This window comes from Mesoplodon densirostris, chromosome 18 (assembly GCF_025265405.1).
Source record: "Mesoplodon densirostris isolate mMesDen1 chromosome 18, mMesDen1 primary haplotype, whole genome shotgun sequence".
Classification (NCBI taxonomy): Eukaryota; Metazoa; Chordata; class Mammalia; order Artiodactyla; family Ziphiidae; genus Mesoplodon; species Mesoplodon densirostris.
The window spans coordinates 12,296,591-12,314,898 of record NC_082678.1 but is presented as its reverse complement, the minus strand read 5'-3'; the positions used below and the strand labels follow the sequence as shown (position 1 = coordinate 12,314,898).

At 43.3% G+C, this 18,308-nt stretch overlaps 2 protein-coding genes across 15 annotated transcripts in view; one reads left to right on the top strand and one right to left on the bottom strand.

Moving 5' to 3' along the window:
- BPTF (bromodomain PHD finger transcription factor) overlaps positions 1–5,423 on the top strand; it is a 144,352-nt gene extending 138,929 nt beyond the window's left edge. For 13 of the 14 annotated variants that reach the window (XM_060080489.1, XM_060080487.1, XM_060080485.1 and 10 more), the window contains one exon: positions 4,521–5,423. In XM_060080489.1, coding sequence (XP_059936472.1) covers positions 4,521–4,557 — 37 coding nt within the window. In that variant the 3' untranslated portion in view covers positions 4,558–5,423. Of the gene's footprint in view, positions 1–3,684; positions 4,191–4,520 lie in introns of those variants that run through there. The other variant, XM_060080478.1, reaches the window with a different exon arrangement.
- Positions 5,424–9,131: 3,708 nt separating this feature from the next.
- On the bottom strand, positions 9,132–14,677 carry C18H17orf58 (chromosome 18 C17orf58 homolog). The gene is made up of 4 exons (XM_060081782.1): positions 14,551–14,677; positions 11,718–12,254; positions 11,277–11,468; positions 9,132–10,605 (listed from the first exon to the last, which is right to left on the bottom strand). Exons 1-4 carry the CDS (start codon positions 14,624–14,626, stop codon positions 10,415–10,417), a joined length of 996 nt encoding a protein of 331 aa, XP_059937765.1. The 5' UTR covers positions 14,627–14,677; the 3' UTR covers positions 9,132–10,414.
- Positions 14,678–18,308: the final 3,631 nt, after the last annotated feature.

Below are 18,308 nucleotides of genomic sequence, written 5' to 3'. Positions count from 1 at the left end.
TTCTTTGAACCTCTAGTGACATAAAAACATTGAGCAGCTTTGCATGCTATTCAGGTACCGTGACCTTCGCGCCTTCTGTTTCTGACCTTCCGCACCTGCTCCTTCCCAAGCCCATGACTTTCTTCCTTTCAACGGAAGCCTATTTCCCTTTTCTCTGAGAGCTGCCACTGCTCTGTAGCCCTGAGATTCATTGCTCACTATCCCCCATCCACCAGCCCGCAAGCCTGATCCTCCGTAGTCAGATTGGGTAGATCTTGGCTGGGCTGGGGTCTGGGCATCTGTATTACCCAATGAACTCCCAAGAGACTCTGCAGATCAAAGCATAAGAATCAGTGCTCGACCTAGTCATTTTTCTCTGAGGAAAATCCTCAGGGTATTTTCTCTCCTTCTCCTGTAACAAGGTAGATCCAGAACTGTCCTTCAGAGTCAGATTGCGTAAACCAAAAGTGAAAGACAAGCACAACTGAAGTATCCAATCACCTTCTCAGCGAAGGAGTCAGAAACTATAGGCAGAGAGGGAAGGAGAGCAGGTGGGCGGGCAGGCTGTATAGACCACCAACCAAGAGACTTCACAGCATCTCTAAAACTTCCCCATTTTTATTGTTGCCTCTCTGTTAACCCGTTAGCTGTAAAACTTAAAATGGAAGAGGACTTACTTAATATAACAGAGTCCGCAGGAAAATAATCATAAAGGAAGGAAGAGGGGTGAACTCAGAGTGGTGAAAGGAATATGGTAGAAGTCAGTTAGCTGATGAGATTTCAGCAGATTGTGAGGCGGAGCGGATGGACGGCGACTGACCGATGAAGGCGGGCAACGCGCAGCCAGACTCCTCCTCGCGGGCTCCTCAGCAGACGCGACAGCCCACCGACCAGTAGGACCCCAGACAGCCTCCAACACGGAGCCTCTGAAATAGAATCGAAGGCTCTAGAGAGTAGGAGGAGAGGGGGGCTAACTGAAGATCTAAATCCGGGCCAGTCACACCCTCCTTTAACCCCAGTGTGCAGCCTGCGTAGGAAGCCCAAAGAACTGGAAGAACACAGGGTTCTTCTCCAAAGAAGGAGAATAAACCGTCTGCCGAGAACTAGAGTAGACAGAAGAGAATGCGACCCAGAGGAAAATCCCCTGATCTCTGAAGGATCGGCTCCCTCATTCTAACGCTGGGGCTCTCAACAGGATAATTTACTCACCCTCACCCCGTAAGGGATATTTAGCGATGCCTAGAGACATTGCTGTTTGTGACACTTGGAGGTGGTTAGTGGTACTGGCGTCTAATCAGTAGAGGCCAGAGATGCTGCTAAACATCCCACAGTGCGTAGGATAGCCTTAAAGCAAAGAATTATCCAGCTCCAAAATGTCAGTTGTGTTGAGACTGAAAACTCTGATCTAAAGCAAAGCCTGCCAGTCAGTAAGCCCTGCACACAGGCACAGGGTTCTCCAGGCACCCGTCTAGGCTGTTAACTTACTCTTCATAAGTGGGAACAGACAGGGACGGACGGATAGGTAAGGAAAGCCTGCAGTGTAAAGGAGAAAAAGGTCAAGGTGTAACCGAAAAATAGATTCCGGAGAGAACAAAAGAGAGCTTTAAAAAAACAAAACAAGCCTCTAAGTCATGTCCCGAGAGAAATTTTAGAAGATACTGCATCTGCAAAATAGTGAACAGGATATTAGAAATAAAGAACAACCTGAGAAAAAGAGAGTAACTGGAAATTTTTTTAAACTTATTGCACACATTGAAAGTTAAAATCAAGGAACTCTCAGTGTAAAGAGCAAAACAACAAGGGGATGAAAAATAGGAAAGAAAAAAATGTTATAAAGTATCCAATATTCATTTCATGGAAATTCCAGAAAGAAAGAACAGAGAAGACAGAGGAGAGGAAATATCAAAAGACTACTCTAATATAAGAAAAATTTCCAAACCAGTGAGAGGCACACAACTTCAAATCCAAGCAAAACTGTTCATTCAAAAAATGGTTATTGAGCCCCGGCTGTGTGTCAGAATTGACTGTAGCAGCAGATCAAACCAAGTTCCCGCTCTCCACGGAGCTCATGTTCCTGTGGGATAGGGAGGTGGACTGGGTCCGGGGTCGTGGAGTGGAGTGGATAAACAAACGACTAAGCCAGCCGGACAAGTGGGAAAAGGTCCACCGCACATACACATCACTGTAAAATCTCCAGAGGCTAAGGATGGCGGAAGCTCTTCTGAAAGCTTGTAAAGAGCTTATAACAACTTATAAATTAACAGGAATTAGACTGGTATCAGACTTTTCTCTTGCAACGTGGAATGCTAGAGGATTATGGAAGAATAAATCCAAAAGTCTGAGGAAAAATGAAGTCTGTGTCTAGCCAGTCAAGCATAGAGGCAGAATAAGTACATTTTCAAGTCATATAAGGATTCAGAAAGGGCTTCTTTTCCTTGCATACTTTCTTACCAAGTTATTTTAAGATATGCAGTAGCAATATAAGCAAATCAAGAAAACAAAAGACCTTGAATTTCAAGAAAGCAAAGAGAAGGACTCTGACCCAGAGTGACATTTGTACAGCAGGCCCATGCAGCAGGCAGTTCAAATTGGAGCAGGAGAATGGAGCACTCCCAAGAGGGATGCGTCTGGAGGAAAAAAATTGATTCATACCTTAGATAACTTAAGAATGTAAGGGGGGAAATGAAAGTCAATTAGAAACTCCATGAAAGGCAAAAAGTTGTATAGGTTACTAAGAATGCCCTCCTAGCGAAAGATTAGGTGCTACAGAGAAAAATATTTACATAGTCATGTAAACAGTACATTGATTTTCAACTTTTGGAATGTCTGCAGACAAAGCATGGAAAGATTTAATTTTAAATTACAGAGAAATAAAACTTGTACTCAAGAAGGGAGGAGGGAAAATGGTTACATGAGCTCAGTTCTCGTTTGCCATAGCAGGATTTAAACAATATAAAGTTGATAAAATAAGAAATAGCAGTGTAAGAAATCTAACTACTTAAGAACTGAAAGTTCCAAGTAATTCATCCTAGAGAGCATGGTTTTCAGGTTGAGTGAAGATAGGTCAGAGGACCACAACTTATTACAAGCCCTCCGTGCTTTTTTGCTTCTTGCTTCGTACCTCTTGTAGTTATTACTCCAACTAAATTTCTAAAACTGCTTTTTTCAGCTGAAAAGGCTTTAGCCTTTGGTGGAAGTGGAAGCTGGGGGATTTGAATCCCACCCTGCTGCCAGGCTTGCTGGCAGGACGCAGTGGGGGGATGGTGGCGGCAGCTGCTGAGGTGGGCCTGCTGCAAAACCAAGGGACTGGGGGAAGGAGAGGAGGCCCAGAGGCTGGGTCTGCACGGTGAAGGGGCTGCTCGGGAGAGCTTGCCATTTGGTGGTTTCATGTAGCTTTTTATTATATTCTGGTTTATGTAATTTTTATTAAAGAACATGGGAGCCAACTGAGAAGTTTGCTCAAGTCTGCTTATGTAAATAAAATGACATGTGAAGAGATGTTAGGGGATTTTTGTTGATTTCCAAATTTAGAGCAGAATGAACATATATGTAGCCAGTCACTGAAATATTATTTTTTATGGATTTCCAGGGTTTCCTTTGCCGTATTTTCCCCATTTTTAATTTGTGATCTCCAGCATTATTTTCATAACTGTTCTTTGTTATAATTCATCATTTATATCATCCATGTTCTTTCTTTTCTTACAGATTGTGATATCTTTAGTCTGAATTTTTAACTGGAATCAGAACTGGATGTTGGGGTCACTCTTTTATTGTACCACTTGATTACCTAATTCAAAATTGCCCCCCAGAGTTCAGATGAGTTAATATAATTTTTTAATGTTTAAAAAAAGATGTATAGTAGTAAACAATTTATTCTAGCAGCCATGTTGAACAATGTATTTAAGAATTGTAAACTCCGAGAAGACTGTATTTATATACACTATTGCAATAGAACATACTTGATAACTGTACAGTAACTTGGTTTACTAACAAAAGTTGTTAATAAAACTGTGAAACTAGAGAGGACACTTTCTGAAATTTAATAGAAAAATGTGATTTTAATACTGTTATTTCTCTCCTTTTAATATTTTTTTCCTTCATATTCCCCAACTCAATGTAAATAAATGCGCGCGTACGTACGTACACACACACACACACACACACACACACACACACACACACACACACACACACACACACACACACACACACCTTTTACCACAATGGTAATGCTTCTGTAAATGTCTCTATTTGTTCCTTTGACTAAAAATGTTGTATTGGACATATATATATGTATATATATTTATATTTCTTTTTTTAATATTGGCTTTTTCCAGTGAATTATCATGTTTACTGTACAATAAAAATTTTTAATTTTATAGGGTAAAAATTTCTTACTTGTTCTCATATTTGCTTGCCAAGGGTGAATGAAAGAACATGGCTGCTTTCCCCAGACAGACTGACCTTGGCATCCACATAAAGCATCACTGTTTTCAAAAATGAAGGGTGCTTAATTGTTCCCTTTTTTCTGTATTCTGTAGGTCTCATAACAACAAACTGCAGTCTACAGCTTCTTAAAGTTCAGCGTGTTAACCTAGCATAAAACACAGCAAGAATCTGGTTGAACTGTTTTAAATTAAGGAGCCAGATGTTTTTAGTCAGGTTATCCTGACAAGACTTGACCTAAACTTCGTTTTTATTGGTCATAACAGTCCAATTATATTCTTGGCCAATTTTGTCCAACGGACAAGGGAAAAAGCAAAGTCAACGACACCATTATCTTGTCAAGATCAAATGGTTTTACTATTGTGGCAGAAGCGGGAAAACTTTGTTTATTGAAGAAAAAAAAAAGAAAGAAAGAAAGAAAAAAAGATAATATGGGGTCAAGTGTAACTCCATGGAAATGCCACGTCTGCTCTTCAGTGAAGAAGCTGGTTTAGAGTCTCACAGAAAACTTTCAACTGTATTTATTTATTGTTGCAAAAAAGACGCTTTTTTATTGCTGCCCTCATTTGTCAGCTAATTATTTTTTCTTATAAAATCCAGCCCTGGTTACATGTAATCCATTCTATATCTTATCATGATTCCTGTAGGTAAAAGTACAAGATGACCTCTAGATGTCTTTTCTTTCTATGAAAGGAGCTGCTATGTACACATGTGCACACACACACAACTGGGAATCAACAATGAGTTTATTGTTCATAGTAGATAAAAATTAAGCTTGCATAAAGGTTGGGCTAAGTGGTCCTGGACTACAGACTGTGTTGCCTTGAATATAACAGTACAATTTGTCATTTACTCTGCACCAGGTTAAAATGAGTAAAATCTATTTGAAGGTATCTTGTTTGTAAACATTTGTCAGATTCTAATTTTTTTTCTTTTTGTATTAAAATTCAACTATGGATGTATATGAAACAAAATAAATGGAGATAATTTTTCTCCCACAGACGGTGTCTTTGAATGTGCGCTAATGATTCTGTGTAAGCCATTGAGGGGAAAGGGAGGGCTGCAAGCAAGATAAATAAATAAAAGGCAGAAGGATCTGATTGTACCTGGATTTCTCCAGGGTAGTAGTGGTCCTTCATTTTATAATTCCCAGCCCACTGTCATCACATCGAAGAAAAATATTCAAGGGTGCTAATCCTGTTGCATCAATTGATCAGACTAATAAAAAAGGTAATGTGACAAAATACACATTGCCTTCATCTGTACATTATATGATACCAGGCAAATTATCAGTTACAGACCACTACTTATATTTTATGAAGGGCATTTTTTAAAATGACTTCATCCTTTTTGTATTTGTTTGTTGGTTGAGTTTTTTTGGGTTTTTTTCCCACATAAGAAGAAGTAGTGTAAGCAGTAGGGGGAAAAAATGGAAGCAGCAGAGGAAGGCGTATTTTGCATGTTTTTCCTTTCAGTGTTCTAATCTTACATGTTGTATTTCTTCATTGTAATAATAGCTTCTGTGAGATCTGCCATAGTTGGTTTATGCAGCTTTGCAAAAATTTTACTAGATTTTGCACTAATTCGTATTAGCTTTGTCCTACCAAGTTCTGGAATTTATCCAATTATTGTTTTTTAAAAGTTTCTTTCTGTTTAATATCACCCTGCTATGCAAAACCTTTCCCAGACCTTAGTTTCTTAAAAGAAAGACGTTGCTAACAGTTCCCAGTTCTTTCTTCTTACAGGCTCAGGTGTGCAAGTTATTCTGGGTTAATTTTATCTAATGAAGCCCATTCCTTTTTGTACATAAAAATAATCACTTAAACTTACGCTTACAAACTAAAGAGACTTAATTGCTCAATATTGAAAACATGGAAACAGTTTTTGCTTAAAATACTAACATGGAAGTAGTCTAATATAGGTTATTTTGTCCTTTTACTTTTAAAAAATGTTACATATTGTATGCACTGTGCTGATGCAAGAATCCTACATTTTAATGAATTATAAAATTATTCTGCATCTCATCATGTCACAGTATTTCTGTACTATTTATTCATATATATGGATATAGATGGGCTTAATCATTTAAAACTTGTTGCAGCAAGAACTTTCCTACCTGTAGGCAATAGATTGCTATGTTTTTACGAGATTGTGGCAAATTTAAACAGCAGTTCTTTTTGTACGTAATAGGACATTTCATCCTAGAAAAATAAAGTAATGTTTTTGACATTGGATTTGGTGCGGTTTCTAATGAAACAGTGGTTGGTTGGTTAACATTTTCTGTAGGTGTTGGCATTGCCAAATTGTACAAAAAAGGTAAATTTTGTGGAAATCCTCAGGCCAGGAATATGTTAATTTCATATATGTATTTAATAGTATAAAGCCTTTTGCAGCTTCTATCACCATAAAAATACATAGACATTTTATAGTTTTATCAACTACAGAGCTTTAGTGTTTCAAAAGTAATTTTTGGAAAAACCTGCATTCTTACAACATACTGAGTTTCAAAAGCTGCTTTTCTACGAGTATTTGACAAGCTTCTGCTACTCAATAAAATATACATATTACAGCTATTTTGCTTTCAATAATCCAAGTAGTAGAATGCACATTTGTTATACTGTTAGGATTTTTCTACACAGTCTTTGGGCCTGTATATATGTTTAATTTGCATCAACAGATTTCCTTTGCTAAAAGTATTTTCAATGCTTGTTATATTTCATCTGCCAGGTTCACAATCCTTGAAACCATCTCATAAAAAGTATTTTCATAATATTGGTAAGGCTTTTTTCTCCTACCCAAATTCTGCAGGATTTGCACTTAATGTCCTGCGGTAGTTTTTAAAAATTGTGAACTTTCAGAGATATTTTCTAAAGTAAAACAATTACCTTTTTATATTTCAAGTGGCCTGGAGTGTTATTAAGAGACTCTGAGATTTGCTGCTGTTTGTAATCTACCTTCCTGGAATCTGCAAATAAAAGTTCTTTCCCTATTTCTGTTCATTTGTTAGGCAAACTCCCTGCATCTTTGTGTGTTTCTGATACTAAAGAGCCAGTGTGGTGACCTTTTAAATCTACACACTTAGCCTCATGACTGAGGCCATTACCCACAAGTGTCAGATTTCTTGTCCTTAAAATGAGAATGGTGATCTCTCATGAGCAAAGTAATGTCTTGGGGGAAGGATTTTTAATAAACTGAAATATTCTGAAGTACTTCTGGATACTTGGAACAAGACACCGAAAGAGACATTTCCTAGATCACACCCCGCTTGATCCAATTTGGACCAAATTCAACTAAAGGAAATAAGTGCTATATTTTTTAAATGATAGAGTCCTGTACCCGAAATTGAAGTTACTCATTGTAGGTAGTGGGTCAGTTTTTAGGTGTTTGCATATACCTGTGTTTGATCAACCTTAAAAATGATTTTCAGAGAAATATAAACTGTGCTAAGTGATACCTTTCAAAGACAGTTAAAAGCTAGTACAAAAAAAAAATGGATGTTTTATAGACCTTTCCCTACCAAAAGAAAAACACTTTTTTCCGCTTGAGTTCCAACAGCTTAATGGAAGGAGGGGTGTGTTGAGCTCCTCTTGAAGGCAACAGGGTATTTTATTGTGCCCATGATCCTTTAGTCTTTGGAGCACAAACCATGTGCTAAGGAAAATCTATCAACAGGAGAAAAGGATTCGGAACTACAGTGAATTTGGGAATTAAAATTTTCCATAAAATTAAAAGATTGTACTGAAGGTACCGACTGAATATTGAGAGGATTCTTCTTATACTTTTTTTTTTTTTTTTTGCCTTACCTGGAATTCCCAGTCTGTTGTGCACCACCTCCCGTGCATATATCCCCATATGCACCACTTTTCTACCTCATTTGAGCCTCAATCACTTTTTTTTTTTTTTTGGCAGTGCCTCTTGGCATGCAGGATCTTAGTTCCCTGACCAGGGATTGACCCCGAACCCCCTGCAGTGGGAGTGCACGGAGTCTTAACCACTGGACCGTCAAGGAAGTCCCGAGCCTCGCTCATCTTTCATTGCAAACCTGGTCTTGAATGATGGCCTTAAGTCTAACAACGTTTCTAAGAAACTGGCCTGCTTGTGTTTGCCAAGGTGTACATACTAACCTCCCAGTATCACACAGATCACAGTTTTGGCACTTTTTGTGTGATTCCAAAACTTCTTAGAAACAGTATTATCAAAGCAATCTAATCAAACCCTAACCCTCAGGCTTATATCAAAGTGACTTTTTTTCTATCTTTTAAACTAGAGCTATTTATAACACTTCCCTTTATGCTCTGACATCTGACCATCCAACTAATAATTTATCTATTTGGCCATTTTGTAATTTTCCCCACCATGTTACTCAGGATCACCACTTAGCCATCTGACATTTAAAAATTTGGCTTTGGTTTTTGTGACTGGTGCTACTTCTGTCTTCGTTAATTTTTATCCTAAAGAAAACTAGCCCAGAAGCTCTTCATTCACTGCATACTCTAATCTACTGCCAATGGTTTTGTGTAATAATGCAGTGGATTCCCAAGAAGCAATTCTAAGATAATTTTTAATAAGCTTGGGCACAACTCATTCTTGGCAAATCCTCTAAAAAATCCCTCAGTTAATGCTTTATCACGGCATAGTCAGAATCTCTCAACTTTTATTTTACCTCTTTGCCCCGTTTGGGACAAATAAGATAACAGTATCTCCCATCACAATCAGTTGTTATGTCTTACAGTCTCTCTGTGCTGTCCTGACATCCTGTGTGTATATAGTGCTTCTGTGAGGCCTTTAAAGACTCTGTGCCATTACAGACTAATGACACATCCTGAGCTCCAGAGTGAATCTCATCTGAGACCAAATGGACTGTGTTTATCTCTTCAGTGGAGTTCTTTTTTCTATCTTTCTTGAGGCAGTAATCTTCAACCATGGATTATCAGTGTCTCTATTCACAGCGTTTCAAATTAAAGCACAGCTTGGTCTTCTGAAAAAAAATTGTTAATGTCTTTGTGGGCTGAGATATAAAATCAATAATAAGTTCAGTTCGTGATTAAATCTTTTTAAAGCCAACTGGAAAACGTTTAAAATTCACGTGCTTGCAAGCCGTCATTAAATATTGGTTCCAGGGTTTTTGGAGTAAGTTTGAGAAATGCTTTTTCCCAAACCTTTTGGGGCTCAGTGAGGCTGAAAAAACCAGGTGCATCCAAGATCTGACTTCACAGAAAGATTTACTGCTTTACAAACACAAACATGATACTTGGTCTTAATAGAAAAATGACATCAGATACACCCAGAATATGTTTGGTATTGGGATAGCTGCCAGTATGGCACAAAACATAGGATTTTAGAAGCAGGGAGTCATGAAAATAAACTGTATCTTATATTTTGGTACATCAGGAACACTTGTTTGAACACACATTTGTTTGCTTGAATAAGCCCTTCAGTACTCTAAATGTAAAACTTTAATAATTGTCTCGGGCTCTGACTTTAGTGTTTGATCTAAATGTGTTCTAAATGACATTTCATACGTCTGACTAGTGCACTTACTGTTATGTACAGAATTTAAAATGTGATGGTTTTAGTATAAAATTTGGTTTGATACATGATATAAACTATTCAAAATTGTATATTTAAAATCAAGGAAATGTTTTTGTGAACTATTTCTACTGAAGAATGTATTTAAATTAAAATAATTAAAAATAAACAACATGAAGCAGTGATCTGTTAAGTGGACAGGTCAGTTATCTGAGCTTGTGTGAGTAACTGGCACACCAGTTGAATAACTTCACCACAGACCTCAGAAGCATAACCATTTAAGAAGAACTTTGTAAAAAAGTGCCAACTTGAAGATGAGAGTTGGCACTTTGCAAGTAGTTCCTAAAGGAGCTGTGTGCCCTGTTCTAAAGGAAAATCCAGTTACTTAATGATAGGCCTTTCCTGTCTTGATGCTGAATTCCAAGTCTCTTATGATCCAGAAATGCCAGGCTGGTATGTTTCAAATGCACTGGGTGTGAATTGCCCCTTGCACTTGCCCATCCCTTTTCCGGTTAAATCTTTTCACATAGCTGCTGCTGCTCCTGAGAAGTCCATCTCCTGGTCGGAGGCGCCCTCTCAGGACCTGAAGCAGAGCTGTAGGTAGCTGCCTTCTCTTATGGTAGATGTGGCCCATCACAATATACCTGCTGCCTGAAAAAAAAAAAAAAAAAAAGCCAAAATATAAATTCATAGTTATCTTTCAAATACCACGTAACAATAAGAAAATGTAAGGCTTTTAAGAAATGCCTAAGCTTGACTCTCTTATCTTGCTGCACATGTTGAATCTCAGACATTTAAACCTCAGACAGCAGGTGGAAATAGCCTAGTGACCTTTATAAGATAATCAGATTACTCAGCCTGTAAACAGCCAGCACTAGAAACAAAGGTCCTAATCACAACAGTGCCAGCAGTATTTTACAGAGAACATCTCTAGAAAGACGTGGGAGTGGGCATTACCCGCCCCCCCCCCAAACACACGCGCCCAGCAAAAGACGTCTCTAAACTCAGTTTTAAAAGCCCCTTAGGCATCCTGTCTGGCAACGGTGTTTCGTCATTCACTCCACTTGTCAACAAATATTGAGTGTTTGCTTTGTGCCAATCCGCTCAGTTCCCATCTTTAACCGGAGGCGCTGATGGAATTTAAATCACAGAGTGGCCGAAATAATACCTGTCTTCTAAATTCTATTCATTTTAGAATAGCCCTCCCCCCCCAAAAAAAAAGGTACTGGGGTAACCGATAGAGACCGGGCTGTGGCATGTCAAAGTTACAATGGTGACATAAAGAACATATATAAAATGATCACTTAGATCAGTTTTAATACCAGGTTTAAATTCTGGGCATGGCTTATTGCAACTAGAGGAGTCTAGGGCTAATATGTGGACTCGGAAGAAAAACCCGTCCGGAGTGATGTACAGGCGGTTCATCTTGTACAGCCCGTCCCGGTCCACCAGCAGAGTCACCAGCCGGATCCCTGTACCGAGGACGTCCACATCATGCACGATTCCGTTGACTGCTGCTTTCAAAAAACAAAGAGTTTGGAGAAATGCATAGCGCTCACATCCTCTTTCTCTCCCCAGTGCGTTTCTAACAAATCACAAAATAGTCCACACGGCTCTGGGGCTGCAGGACCGAGTGGGTGGGTTTCTCTAGGGTTTGGTTTAGGGGTCCCGATGCACAGCCCGGCGCTCTCGGCTCGGAAAGGCTCGCCCCGCGGCCTGGGCTCGGCCGCCCGGGCCCGGGAGGAGCTGCGGGCGGGGCTCACCGAACTCGCTGGCGCAGTAGGACTCGCGCTCGTCCAAGTCCGCCCTGCAGGCGCGCGCGCAGGGCTCGGCGCCGGGCTCCGCATCCTCCCTCCGCTGGGGGCTGAGGCGCGGCGGCGGCGCGGGTGCGGGTTCCGGGGGCGGCGCGGCGGCGCGCGGCCGGTTGGGGTGGGCGGGGCCGGCGGGGGCCTCGGCGGCGCGCGTGGGAGGCCGCGCGGCCGGGAGGCGCAGGGCCCGGGCGCGCGCGCGCCGCGGGGAGTCCTCCAGCGCGGGCACGCGGCGCGGCGACGCACGGTTCTCGGCCTGAGAGAGGCGCGGGCTCGGCGGGCCGGCGGGCGCGCGCGCGGCCTCCCGGAAGCCGGCCCGGTTCTCGGCGGCCGGCTGGGGCTTCCGGCGCCGCAGGTCGGACCAGGCGCGGGGAGCGGCCTCGGCTGCGCGCGGCCGCCGCGGGGTCTCGGGGACTGGCTGCGGCCGGGGCCCAGGCGTCTCCGCACTCGGGCCGCCGCCGGGGTCGGGCTTCCGGTTGTGGGGCGGCGAGGCTGTAGGGAGAGAAGAGGAGAGGCCGGGGAGGCCGTCAGGGTAGGAGAGGCCGGGGAGGCTGAGAGGAGAGGGGAGGGGTGGGGAAAGGGGAGACTGAGAGGGGAGGGAAGGGGACGGGGGTGGGAGAAGGGGAGAGGCAGAGAAGAGAGGGGATGGAGGCCGAGAGGAGGGGAGGGAGGCCGAGAGGAGGGGAGGGGAGGCGAGGCCGGGGAGGCTGAGAGAGGAGGGAAGGTGGGCAGAGATGAGGCTGTGGAGGGGAGGAGAGGCCGACAGGGGGGAAGAAGAAATGGCTCTGGGAGGGGAGAGGAGATGGGGGACAATGTAAACGCAGCGTACACCTGCGAGAGGCGACGTGGAGAGGGCAGCAGACATGGAAGTGAAGGAAAGAGAACGGGAGGAGGAAGAGGAAGGCGCCCCGGCTTGTGGTGAGCACAGGTTTCCTAGGCCCCAAGAAGACGGAGATGAGGGTCTTGCCCTCTAAGAATGAGGGCAACTAAGAACATTTTTCTCACCACATGGGAACATTTCATTTTGTTAAGGAAGCTTTGCAAATCAATAGCTTTTCAAATTACAACCACCTATTTGTTCTAGGACTAAAGATAACTGACAACTTTGGTTAAATAACAAACTCTTTTGCCCTTTCTTTAATATATATGTAAACATCCGCCTTTTTGCTATGTACAGTTTGTTGAGAAAGTACCAAGAGCAAACCCCAGGGGGAAAGGTCTCATATTACAGGTTCTCCTAATTGTTTAAGCGCCCCTGACAACAGAACTATTTGGTTTTCCCATCCGTGTTTACACTGTCATCTTGGTCTGTGCAGAGTCGAGCATCTGTGAGTGGATTTTTATCTGGCTTCTTGGACACCACTTAGTTGTAAACCACAGCTTAGAAGGAGGTTTAAAGCGTGGCTGGGCGCAGAGGCCCCTGGTTAAGTGTAAAAGCACCCGCATCGCTTACACTGCCCGACCCCCACCCCTTCCCAAGGTGGAGGAAAAGCTCCTGAATGGCAAACGGCATGAAAACAAATTTTTGAAATTATTCGTGATTTTCCCCAGCTCTGCAGGCAGGTTGGTGAGCAAACTTCAGCAAGCTTAAAATCTGGGCCAATTTCCATGCCCAGTTACACAATATCACCTCTCCGTTTGCCTGGGTCCCAGTGCCCTCCAGACGGGCACAAGAGCCCCCTTTTTTTTTTTTTTTTTTTCCCTATTATTTTAACGGCTGGTTTTCAGCATTTCTCTCTGGCATCGAAGAGCTTGGTCTGCCCATTTTCAGTTCTTGCAACACTTCATTTAAAGTGATTTATCTTGCCAAATTGACAGTCTCCTTTAAAATCAGCTTTCACCCAGCAATAATAGCTGGTTATAGTTCATGTTTTTGCAGAGAGGTTGATTCTGGCTCATTATGTTCAACTTTGCCCATACACAGCTGAATAAAGTTCTGGTGGATATCCAATTCCTGACTGTCAACTGTTGACCTCACAACTGCTTCCCCATTGATATCACCATCTGTTGTCATGGGAAAGATTGTCTGATATTTGGGTTAAATGCCACTGAAGTCATTCAGTTTCCATGTGGAAAAATAACCCAAAGTAAATTACCCTGTGAGGTGCGGAAGCTATTTTTCCCAGAGATAGTGAATCAAACAGAACATCCAAATAAAAGCCAGACAAAAACACCTCCCCGCAGAGAACCTCTTATTTCTTCATTCCCTCAGTAATTTTCATCTCAGGCATGAAATTGTGTGTGTGTGTGTGTTTTAAAGACTCAAGTGTCCCAAGGCCATTGGTTGCGGCTGCAGGGAGAGGGGAGAAAGGTCCGATTTCGGCTCCCTCCGCTCCCAGCCCCGGTGGGGCGCACCCAGCTCCTCGGATCGCCGGCGGGACGGGGACCCGGGCGCTGGGCGGACCCCGCGCTCCTCCGGGCGCCCGCCGCCCGCCGCGTCCCGCGAGCCCGGCCCGCACGGCTCCCGAAAGGCGCGCCGCGACCCCTTTTGACACTTTCCCTCCTCTGTGATGGAGCAACTACTTAACATGCAAAGTTTCTCCAGCCTGCCCGGCTCGCTCGAGATCATTTCAGTAGCTGAACAACTGGCTTCATTCCGATAAAGGCTGCCAAGACACACACAATCTTGGGGACACATTTTGCTCCTTTCGAACACGAACACGGACCTGGAATCTCCTCTCTGGCAAGCCCTGACCCCTTTCTCGTCCCGCCCTTCATCGCGCCCTCTCCCCAGCTCGCCCCCGGATCCCAGCCCCTCTCCCAGGGCTCAGCGTTTCATCGATCTTACCTTTTCTCTCCGCCACTGGGGCTTCGGGAGATGATCCAACGATCAAACAGAGGAGCCAGAAAGCTCTAGCTGTCATGTTTGTAGACACGGTTCCCAGGCTCTAAAACTGAGCCTGGGCTTTTGCTCTTTCTCTCCCCCCACCCATTCTCCACCCCCCAACCCCCGTTCATGCTAATGAGGGGCAGCCTTTGGGGAAACGGGAATCACTCACTGAACAGACCATTGGAACAAAACCGAGCTGCAGGGATTTCTCCCACCTCCTTAGGGGGACGAGCACGTGGCCTCTCAAAGTTGTCCCTGGGAACGTCTGTCCTGCGATCTGTGGGCAATGAGAGCATCAAAACCTACACTTTAAACCCGTGTGGGTTTTGCGGGCCGGGGTTGGGTGGAGGAGAGGGTGGGGTGGCCAGTGGAGAGGAGAAGGATGTTGAGGGGCTGAGGGACAGGATGGGGGAGTGTGAGTGATAGGGAGATTTGTCTAGATTAAGTCAACAACAAATAGGCAAATTAGAGCTTAAGACAGTTTGGGCTTGTGGAAAGGAGGAGATTCCAGATGACAGAAAATTCATCCCAGATTGTCTCAGGGATTCTGAGAGGAACCAAGTCACTACATCCTAGGTCTGGTTACACTGTTTTACTATATATACAATATTTGTATTCTAGAATCAGAAAGGAAAAAAGCCTCAGTAAAATAGCTTTTCTTTTCCCTCCCCCTGTCCCCGGTTGAAATTGGTAGCAGGTTGGCTAGATTCATCAAGCCCATGTGAGTGTCTTTTACCCACCAGGAGCTAGAGAATAAAAAAGTAAAAATCCTTCCCAGCTCTCTAATGATGGCTCATTTCCTCAAGAAAGGTGGATTGTTTTTTTTTTCTTTCTTTCTAAGAAAAACTCATTCACTACTTAGGTCTGAATTCTTGAAATGGCTCTGTATATTTGTCCTGAGCTAAGGACCCTGTCCCTCAGACTGAACAGAAACAGCATTCACCAAAGGGGGAAGTAAGCTCACCATAGTAAACCCACAGCCTTACCAACATGTATCTCATTTCAACAGCTTCAAATCCAAAAGGAAGGGGAAATGCATTGAGATGAAGGCATTTTTATCTGAAGCACGTGAGCCAACAGTGATGCAACTGCTAAAAGAAATAACAAACTTTTGCTGCACTAATATCTTATGTCTCAAAGATAATAGTGCTAATGGACCGATCAGATTTGGGGTGGGGGGGATCATGTTTTCAAGAAAGACACTGGAAAGGTAGAAGGAAAACAACTGGGTGGTGAGAGGGCTGGAATCCATCATGGTCAAGTTCTTTTGGAGGAACTGAGAATAGGCAGCCTAGGCACAGAAAAACATTTGTTATATTTTGGGAAAGAATCAGTAAGTAGAAGTTATGAAGTGACAGGTTTAATTTCAGTTTAAGAAACAATATTCTAACAACTGAGATCTCCAAGAAAGCAGGCTGCTTTGAGGTGTTGTGACAATGAGGTCCTGGGCATTGGTGGGGGGGGGGTATCCAAAGAGAACGTGACTCAGGGATACTGTAGAACAGGTTCCTGAATCCGGTGTGTGTTGGTTTGAGGGATGTGGTGAGATAAATGTGTTCTAGGGAGGAGTTGGCTGTCTAGTCACAGGCTGACAATATGTTGGAGGGGGTCACTATGTCTGTAGTCTGGTTCTCAACTTTCCTCAGCTTGAAACTCAGTTTTGTCAATGGATTAGATTTGTGGGACCAACTCATGTTAACCAAACTCATAAAAAGAAGATGTATAAACCAGAATGTCACTTATTAATTTGTAATAGGATATAGCAAAGGTGATTCAGAGGTCTAATTATTAATCAGGAGATTGCCTGTTGAGCACTAAATCAAATTGCAGTTGAAGGTGGGCTAATCTTCCCTCATCTGAGTTTTAGAGGAGCAAATTCTCTATTTCCTCCAAAAGAGTATATCTCTTCAGTCACTGCAAGGCTTGGGTACACCAGAGTCAGTGTCTCCAGATTCTGGCCAAGACCAAAAAACACTGAAATTCGTGCTTTGGGGTTTATAATTTATAGATGTCCTTAGATCCCCTTCTTTGACGTACTCTTTAAGTCAAGTTGAATAAAATTAACTAGGCTTAAGCTTTCTCAGTTACAACCACATCTCAGACATAGCTGCCTGAGATACTATTCAAGTCACCCAGATCCAGTTTGGGGTGTTCCCGAAACTCTTCTGTTGCAGGAATGTTGTGAATGCCCTGAAGCCCACACCCTGAAATGTAGAGGCAGAGAGCTGACTGGAAGACTCCTCGAGGCTCCCAGGGTGGCACCAGCCTGGAAGAACTTGCCAGGGTCCAAGGCTGTGTCTTGGGCAGCACATGGCTTGCAGGAGCAGAAGCCATATTCATGGTGGAAAGCACAGAGAGCTCGAAGAGACTGAACTACGTAAGTCAGAATGCCACTTTATTAATTTACAACAAGAAATCGACTCAGGCAGACCTGCAGGCTCGTGTCAGCCTGGCTAGCGTTCTCTTTCTAAAAACAAGTCACCTGAGAAGCCAAATTACCATCAGAGTGCTTGGTAAGCCAGAGCACAGGGAGTTCGTCCTACAACTGGAATGTTTAAAGGTATTTGTTTCTCATAACCTAATATGTCCACCTTTACGTGCCTATCTTCCACGTGTCAGGTGGAAGAACCTAAGAGCCTAATTGCCTCCCTCTCCCCTGCCAATTTCTGGCATTTTGAGTGTATCTTTCTGCTTTGCAAATAATTGTTGAGCATCTACTGTGCGTTGTATAGTAAAGGATTTGTGCCAGGTTCCTGGCATGGAGCTTCTAACTCTTGGAATCTCCCAAGTGATGGAAGCGTCTTAATGATTCACGAGCTGCCTGGATTACACCTGAGTTTATGCTAATGCAGTGACTCTTGGAGGGCCCCTTGATAGCTTTGGGCTGGGAGCTGGTCATCAGAAAGACCAACCACCATGTAATTAGAGGGTTGGGACTTTGAGCCTGTCTGACCTCCAGGGGGCGGAGAGAGTCTGGAGATTGCGTTCAATCAGATGGTCAATGATTTAATCCATCATGCCTGCTTAATGAAACCCACTGACAGCTCAGTGGAGCTTCCTGGTCAGTGACCACATTGATGTGCTAGAAGGGTGATGCGCTGTGATCCATGGAGAGAAAACCCTGAAGCATCTGGGACCCTCCCAGATCTTGCCCTCTGTGTCTCTTCATTTGGCTGGGTCTGATTTGTATCCTTTATAATAAAACTTTGATCATAAGTAGAGCACTTTCCCGAGTTTTGTGAGTTGTTGTAGAGAATTATCAAGCCTGAGAGGAATCTTGAGAACCCCTAGATTTATACCCAGCTGTCTGAAATGAGAGCAGTCTTGTTCTGGGTCATCTGCCCTTTAACTAGTGAGGCCTGCGCTAACTCTGAGTGGTTACTGTCAGAACTGAATTGCAGCCCACCACTTGGTATCAAAACACTATGTGCCCCGGGAATTCCCTGGCGGTCCAGTGGGTAGGACTTGGCGCTTTCACTGCCAGGGCCCAGGTTCAATCCCTAGTTGGGGAACTAAGATTCCACAAGCTGCGCAGCACGGCCAAGGAAAAACAAAAACAAAGAAACACCATGTGCCAGGCGTTTTAGAAGCTGGAAATACCCATCGTCATCATCTTTCTTCAAAAAGAGTACAATACTGTTGCTCTGGTTCCCAGTAGGTAAATTAGGGTCATGTTCTAGTTCGAGTTCAGGACCATCCTGATTGGGGCCGAGGTC

Excerpts from the sequence above, each read along its gene's own strand:
- C18H17orf58 (XM_060081782.1), bottom strand. The coding sequence starts at position 14,626 with ATGACAGCTAGAGCTTTCTGGCTCCTCTGTTTGATCGTTGGATCATCT. Across the intron at positions 12,255-14,550 it reads CCCAGTGGCGGAGAGAAAAG|CCTCGCCGCCCCACAACCGG; the intron begins GTAAGATCGATG and ends CTCTCCCTACAG. Across the intron at positions 11,469-11,717 it reads CTACTGCGCCAGCGAGTTCG|CAGTCAACGGAATCGTGCAT; the intron begins GTGAGCCCCGCC and ends TTTTGAAAGCAG.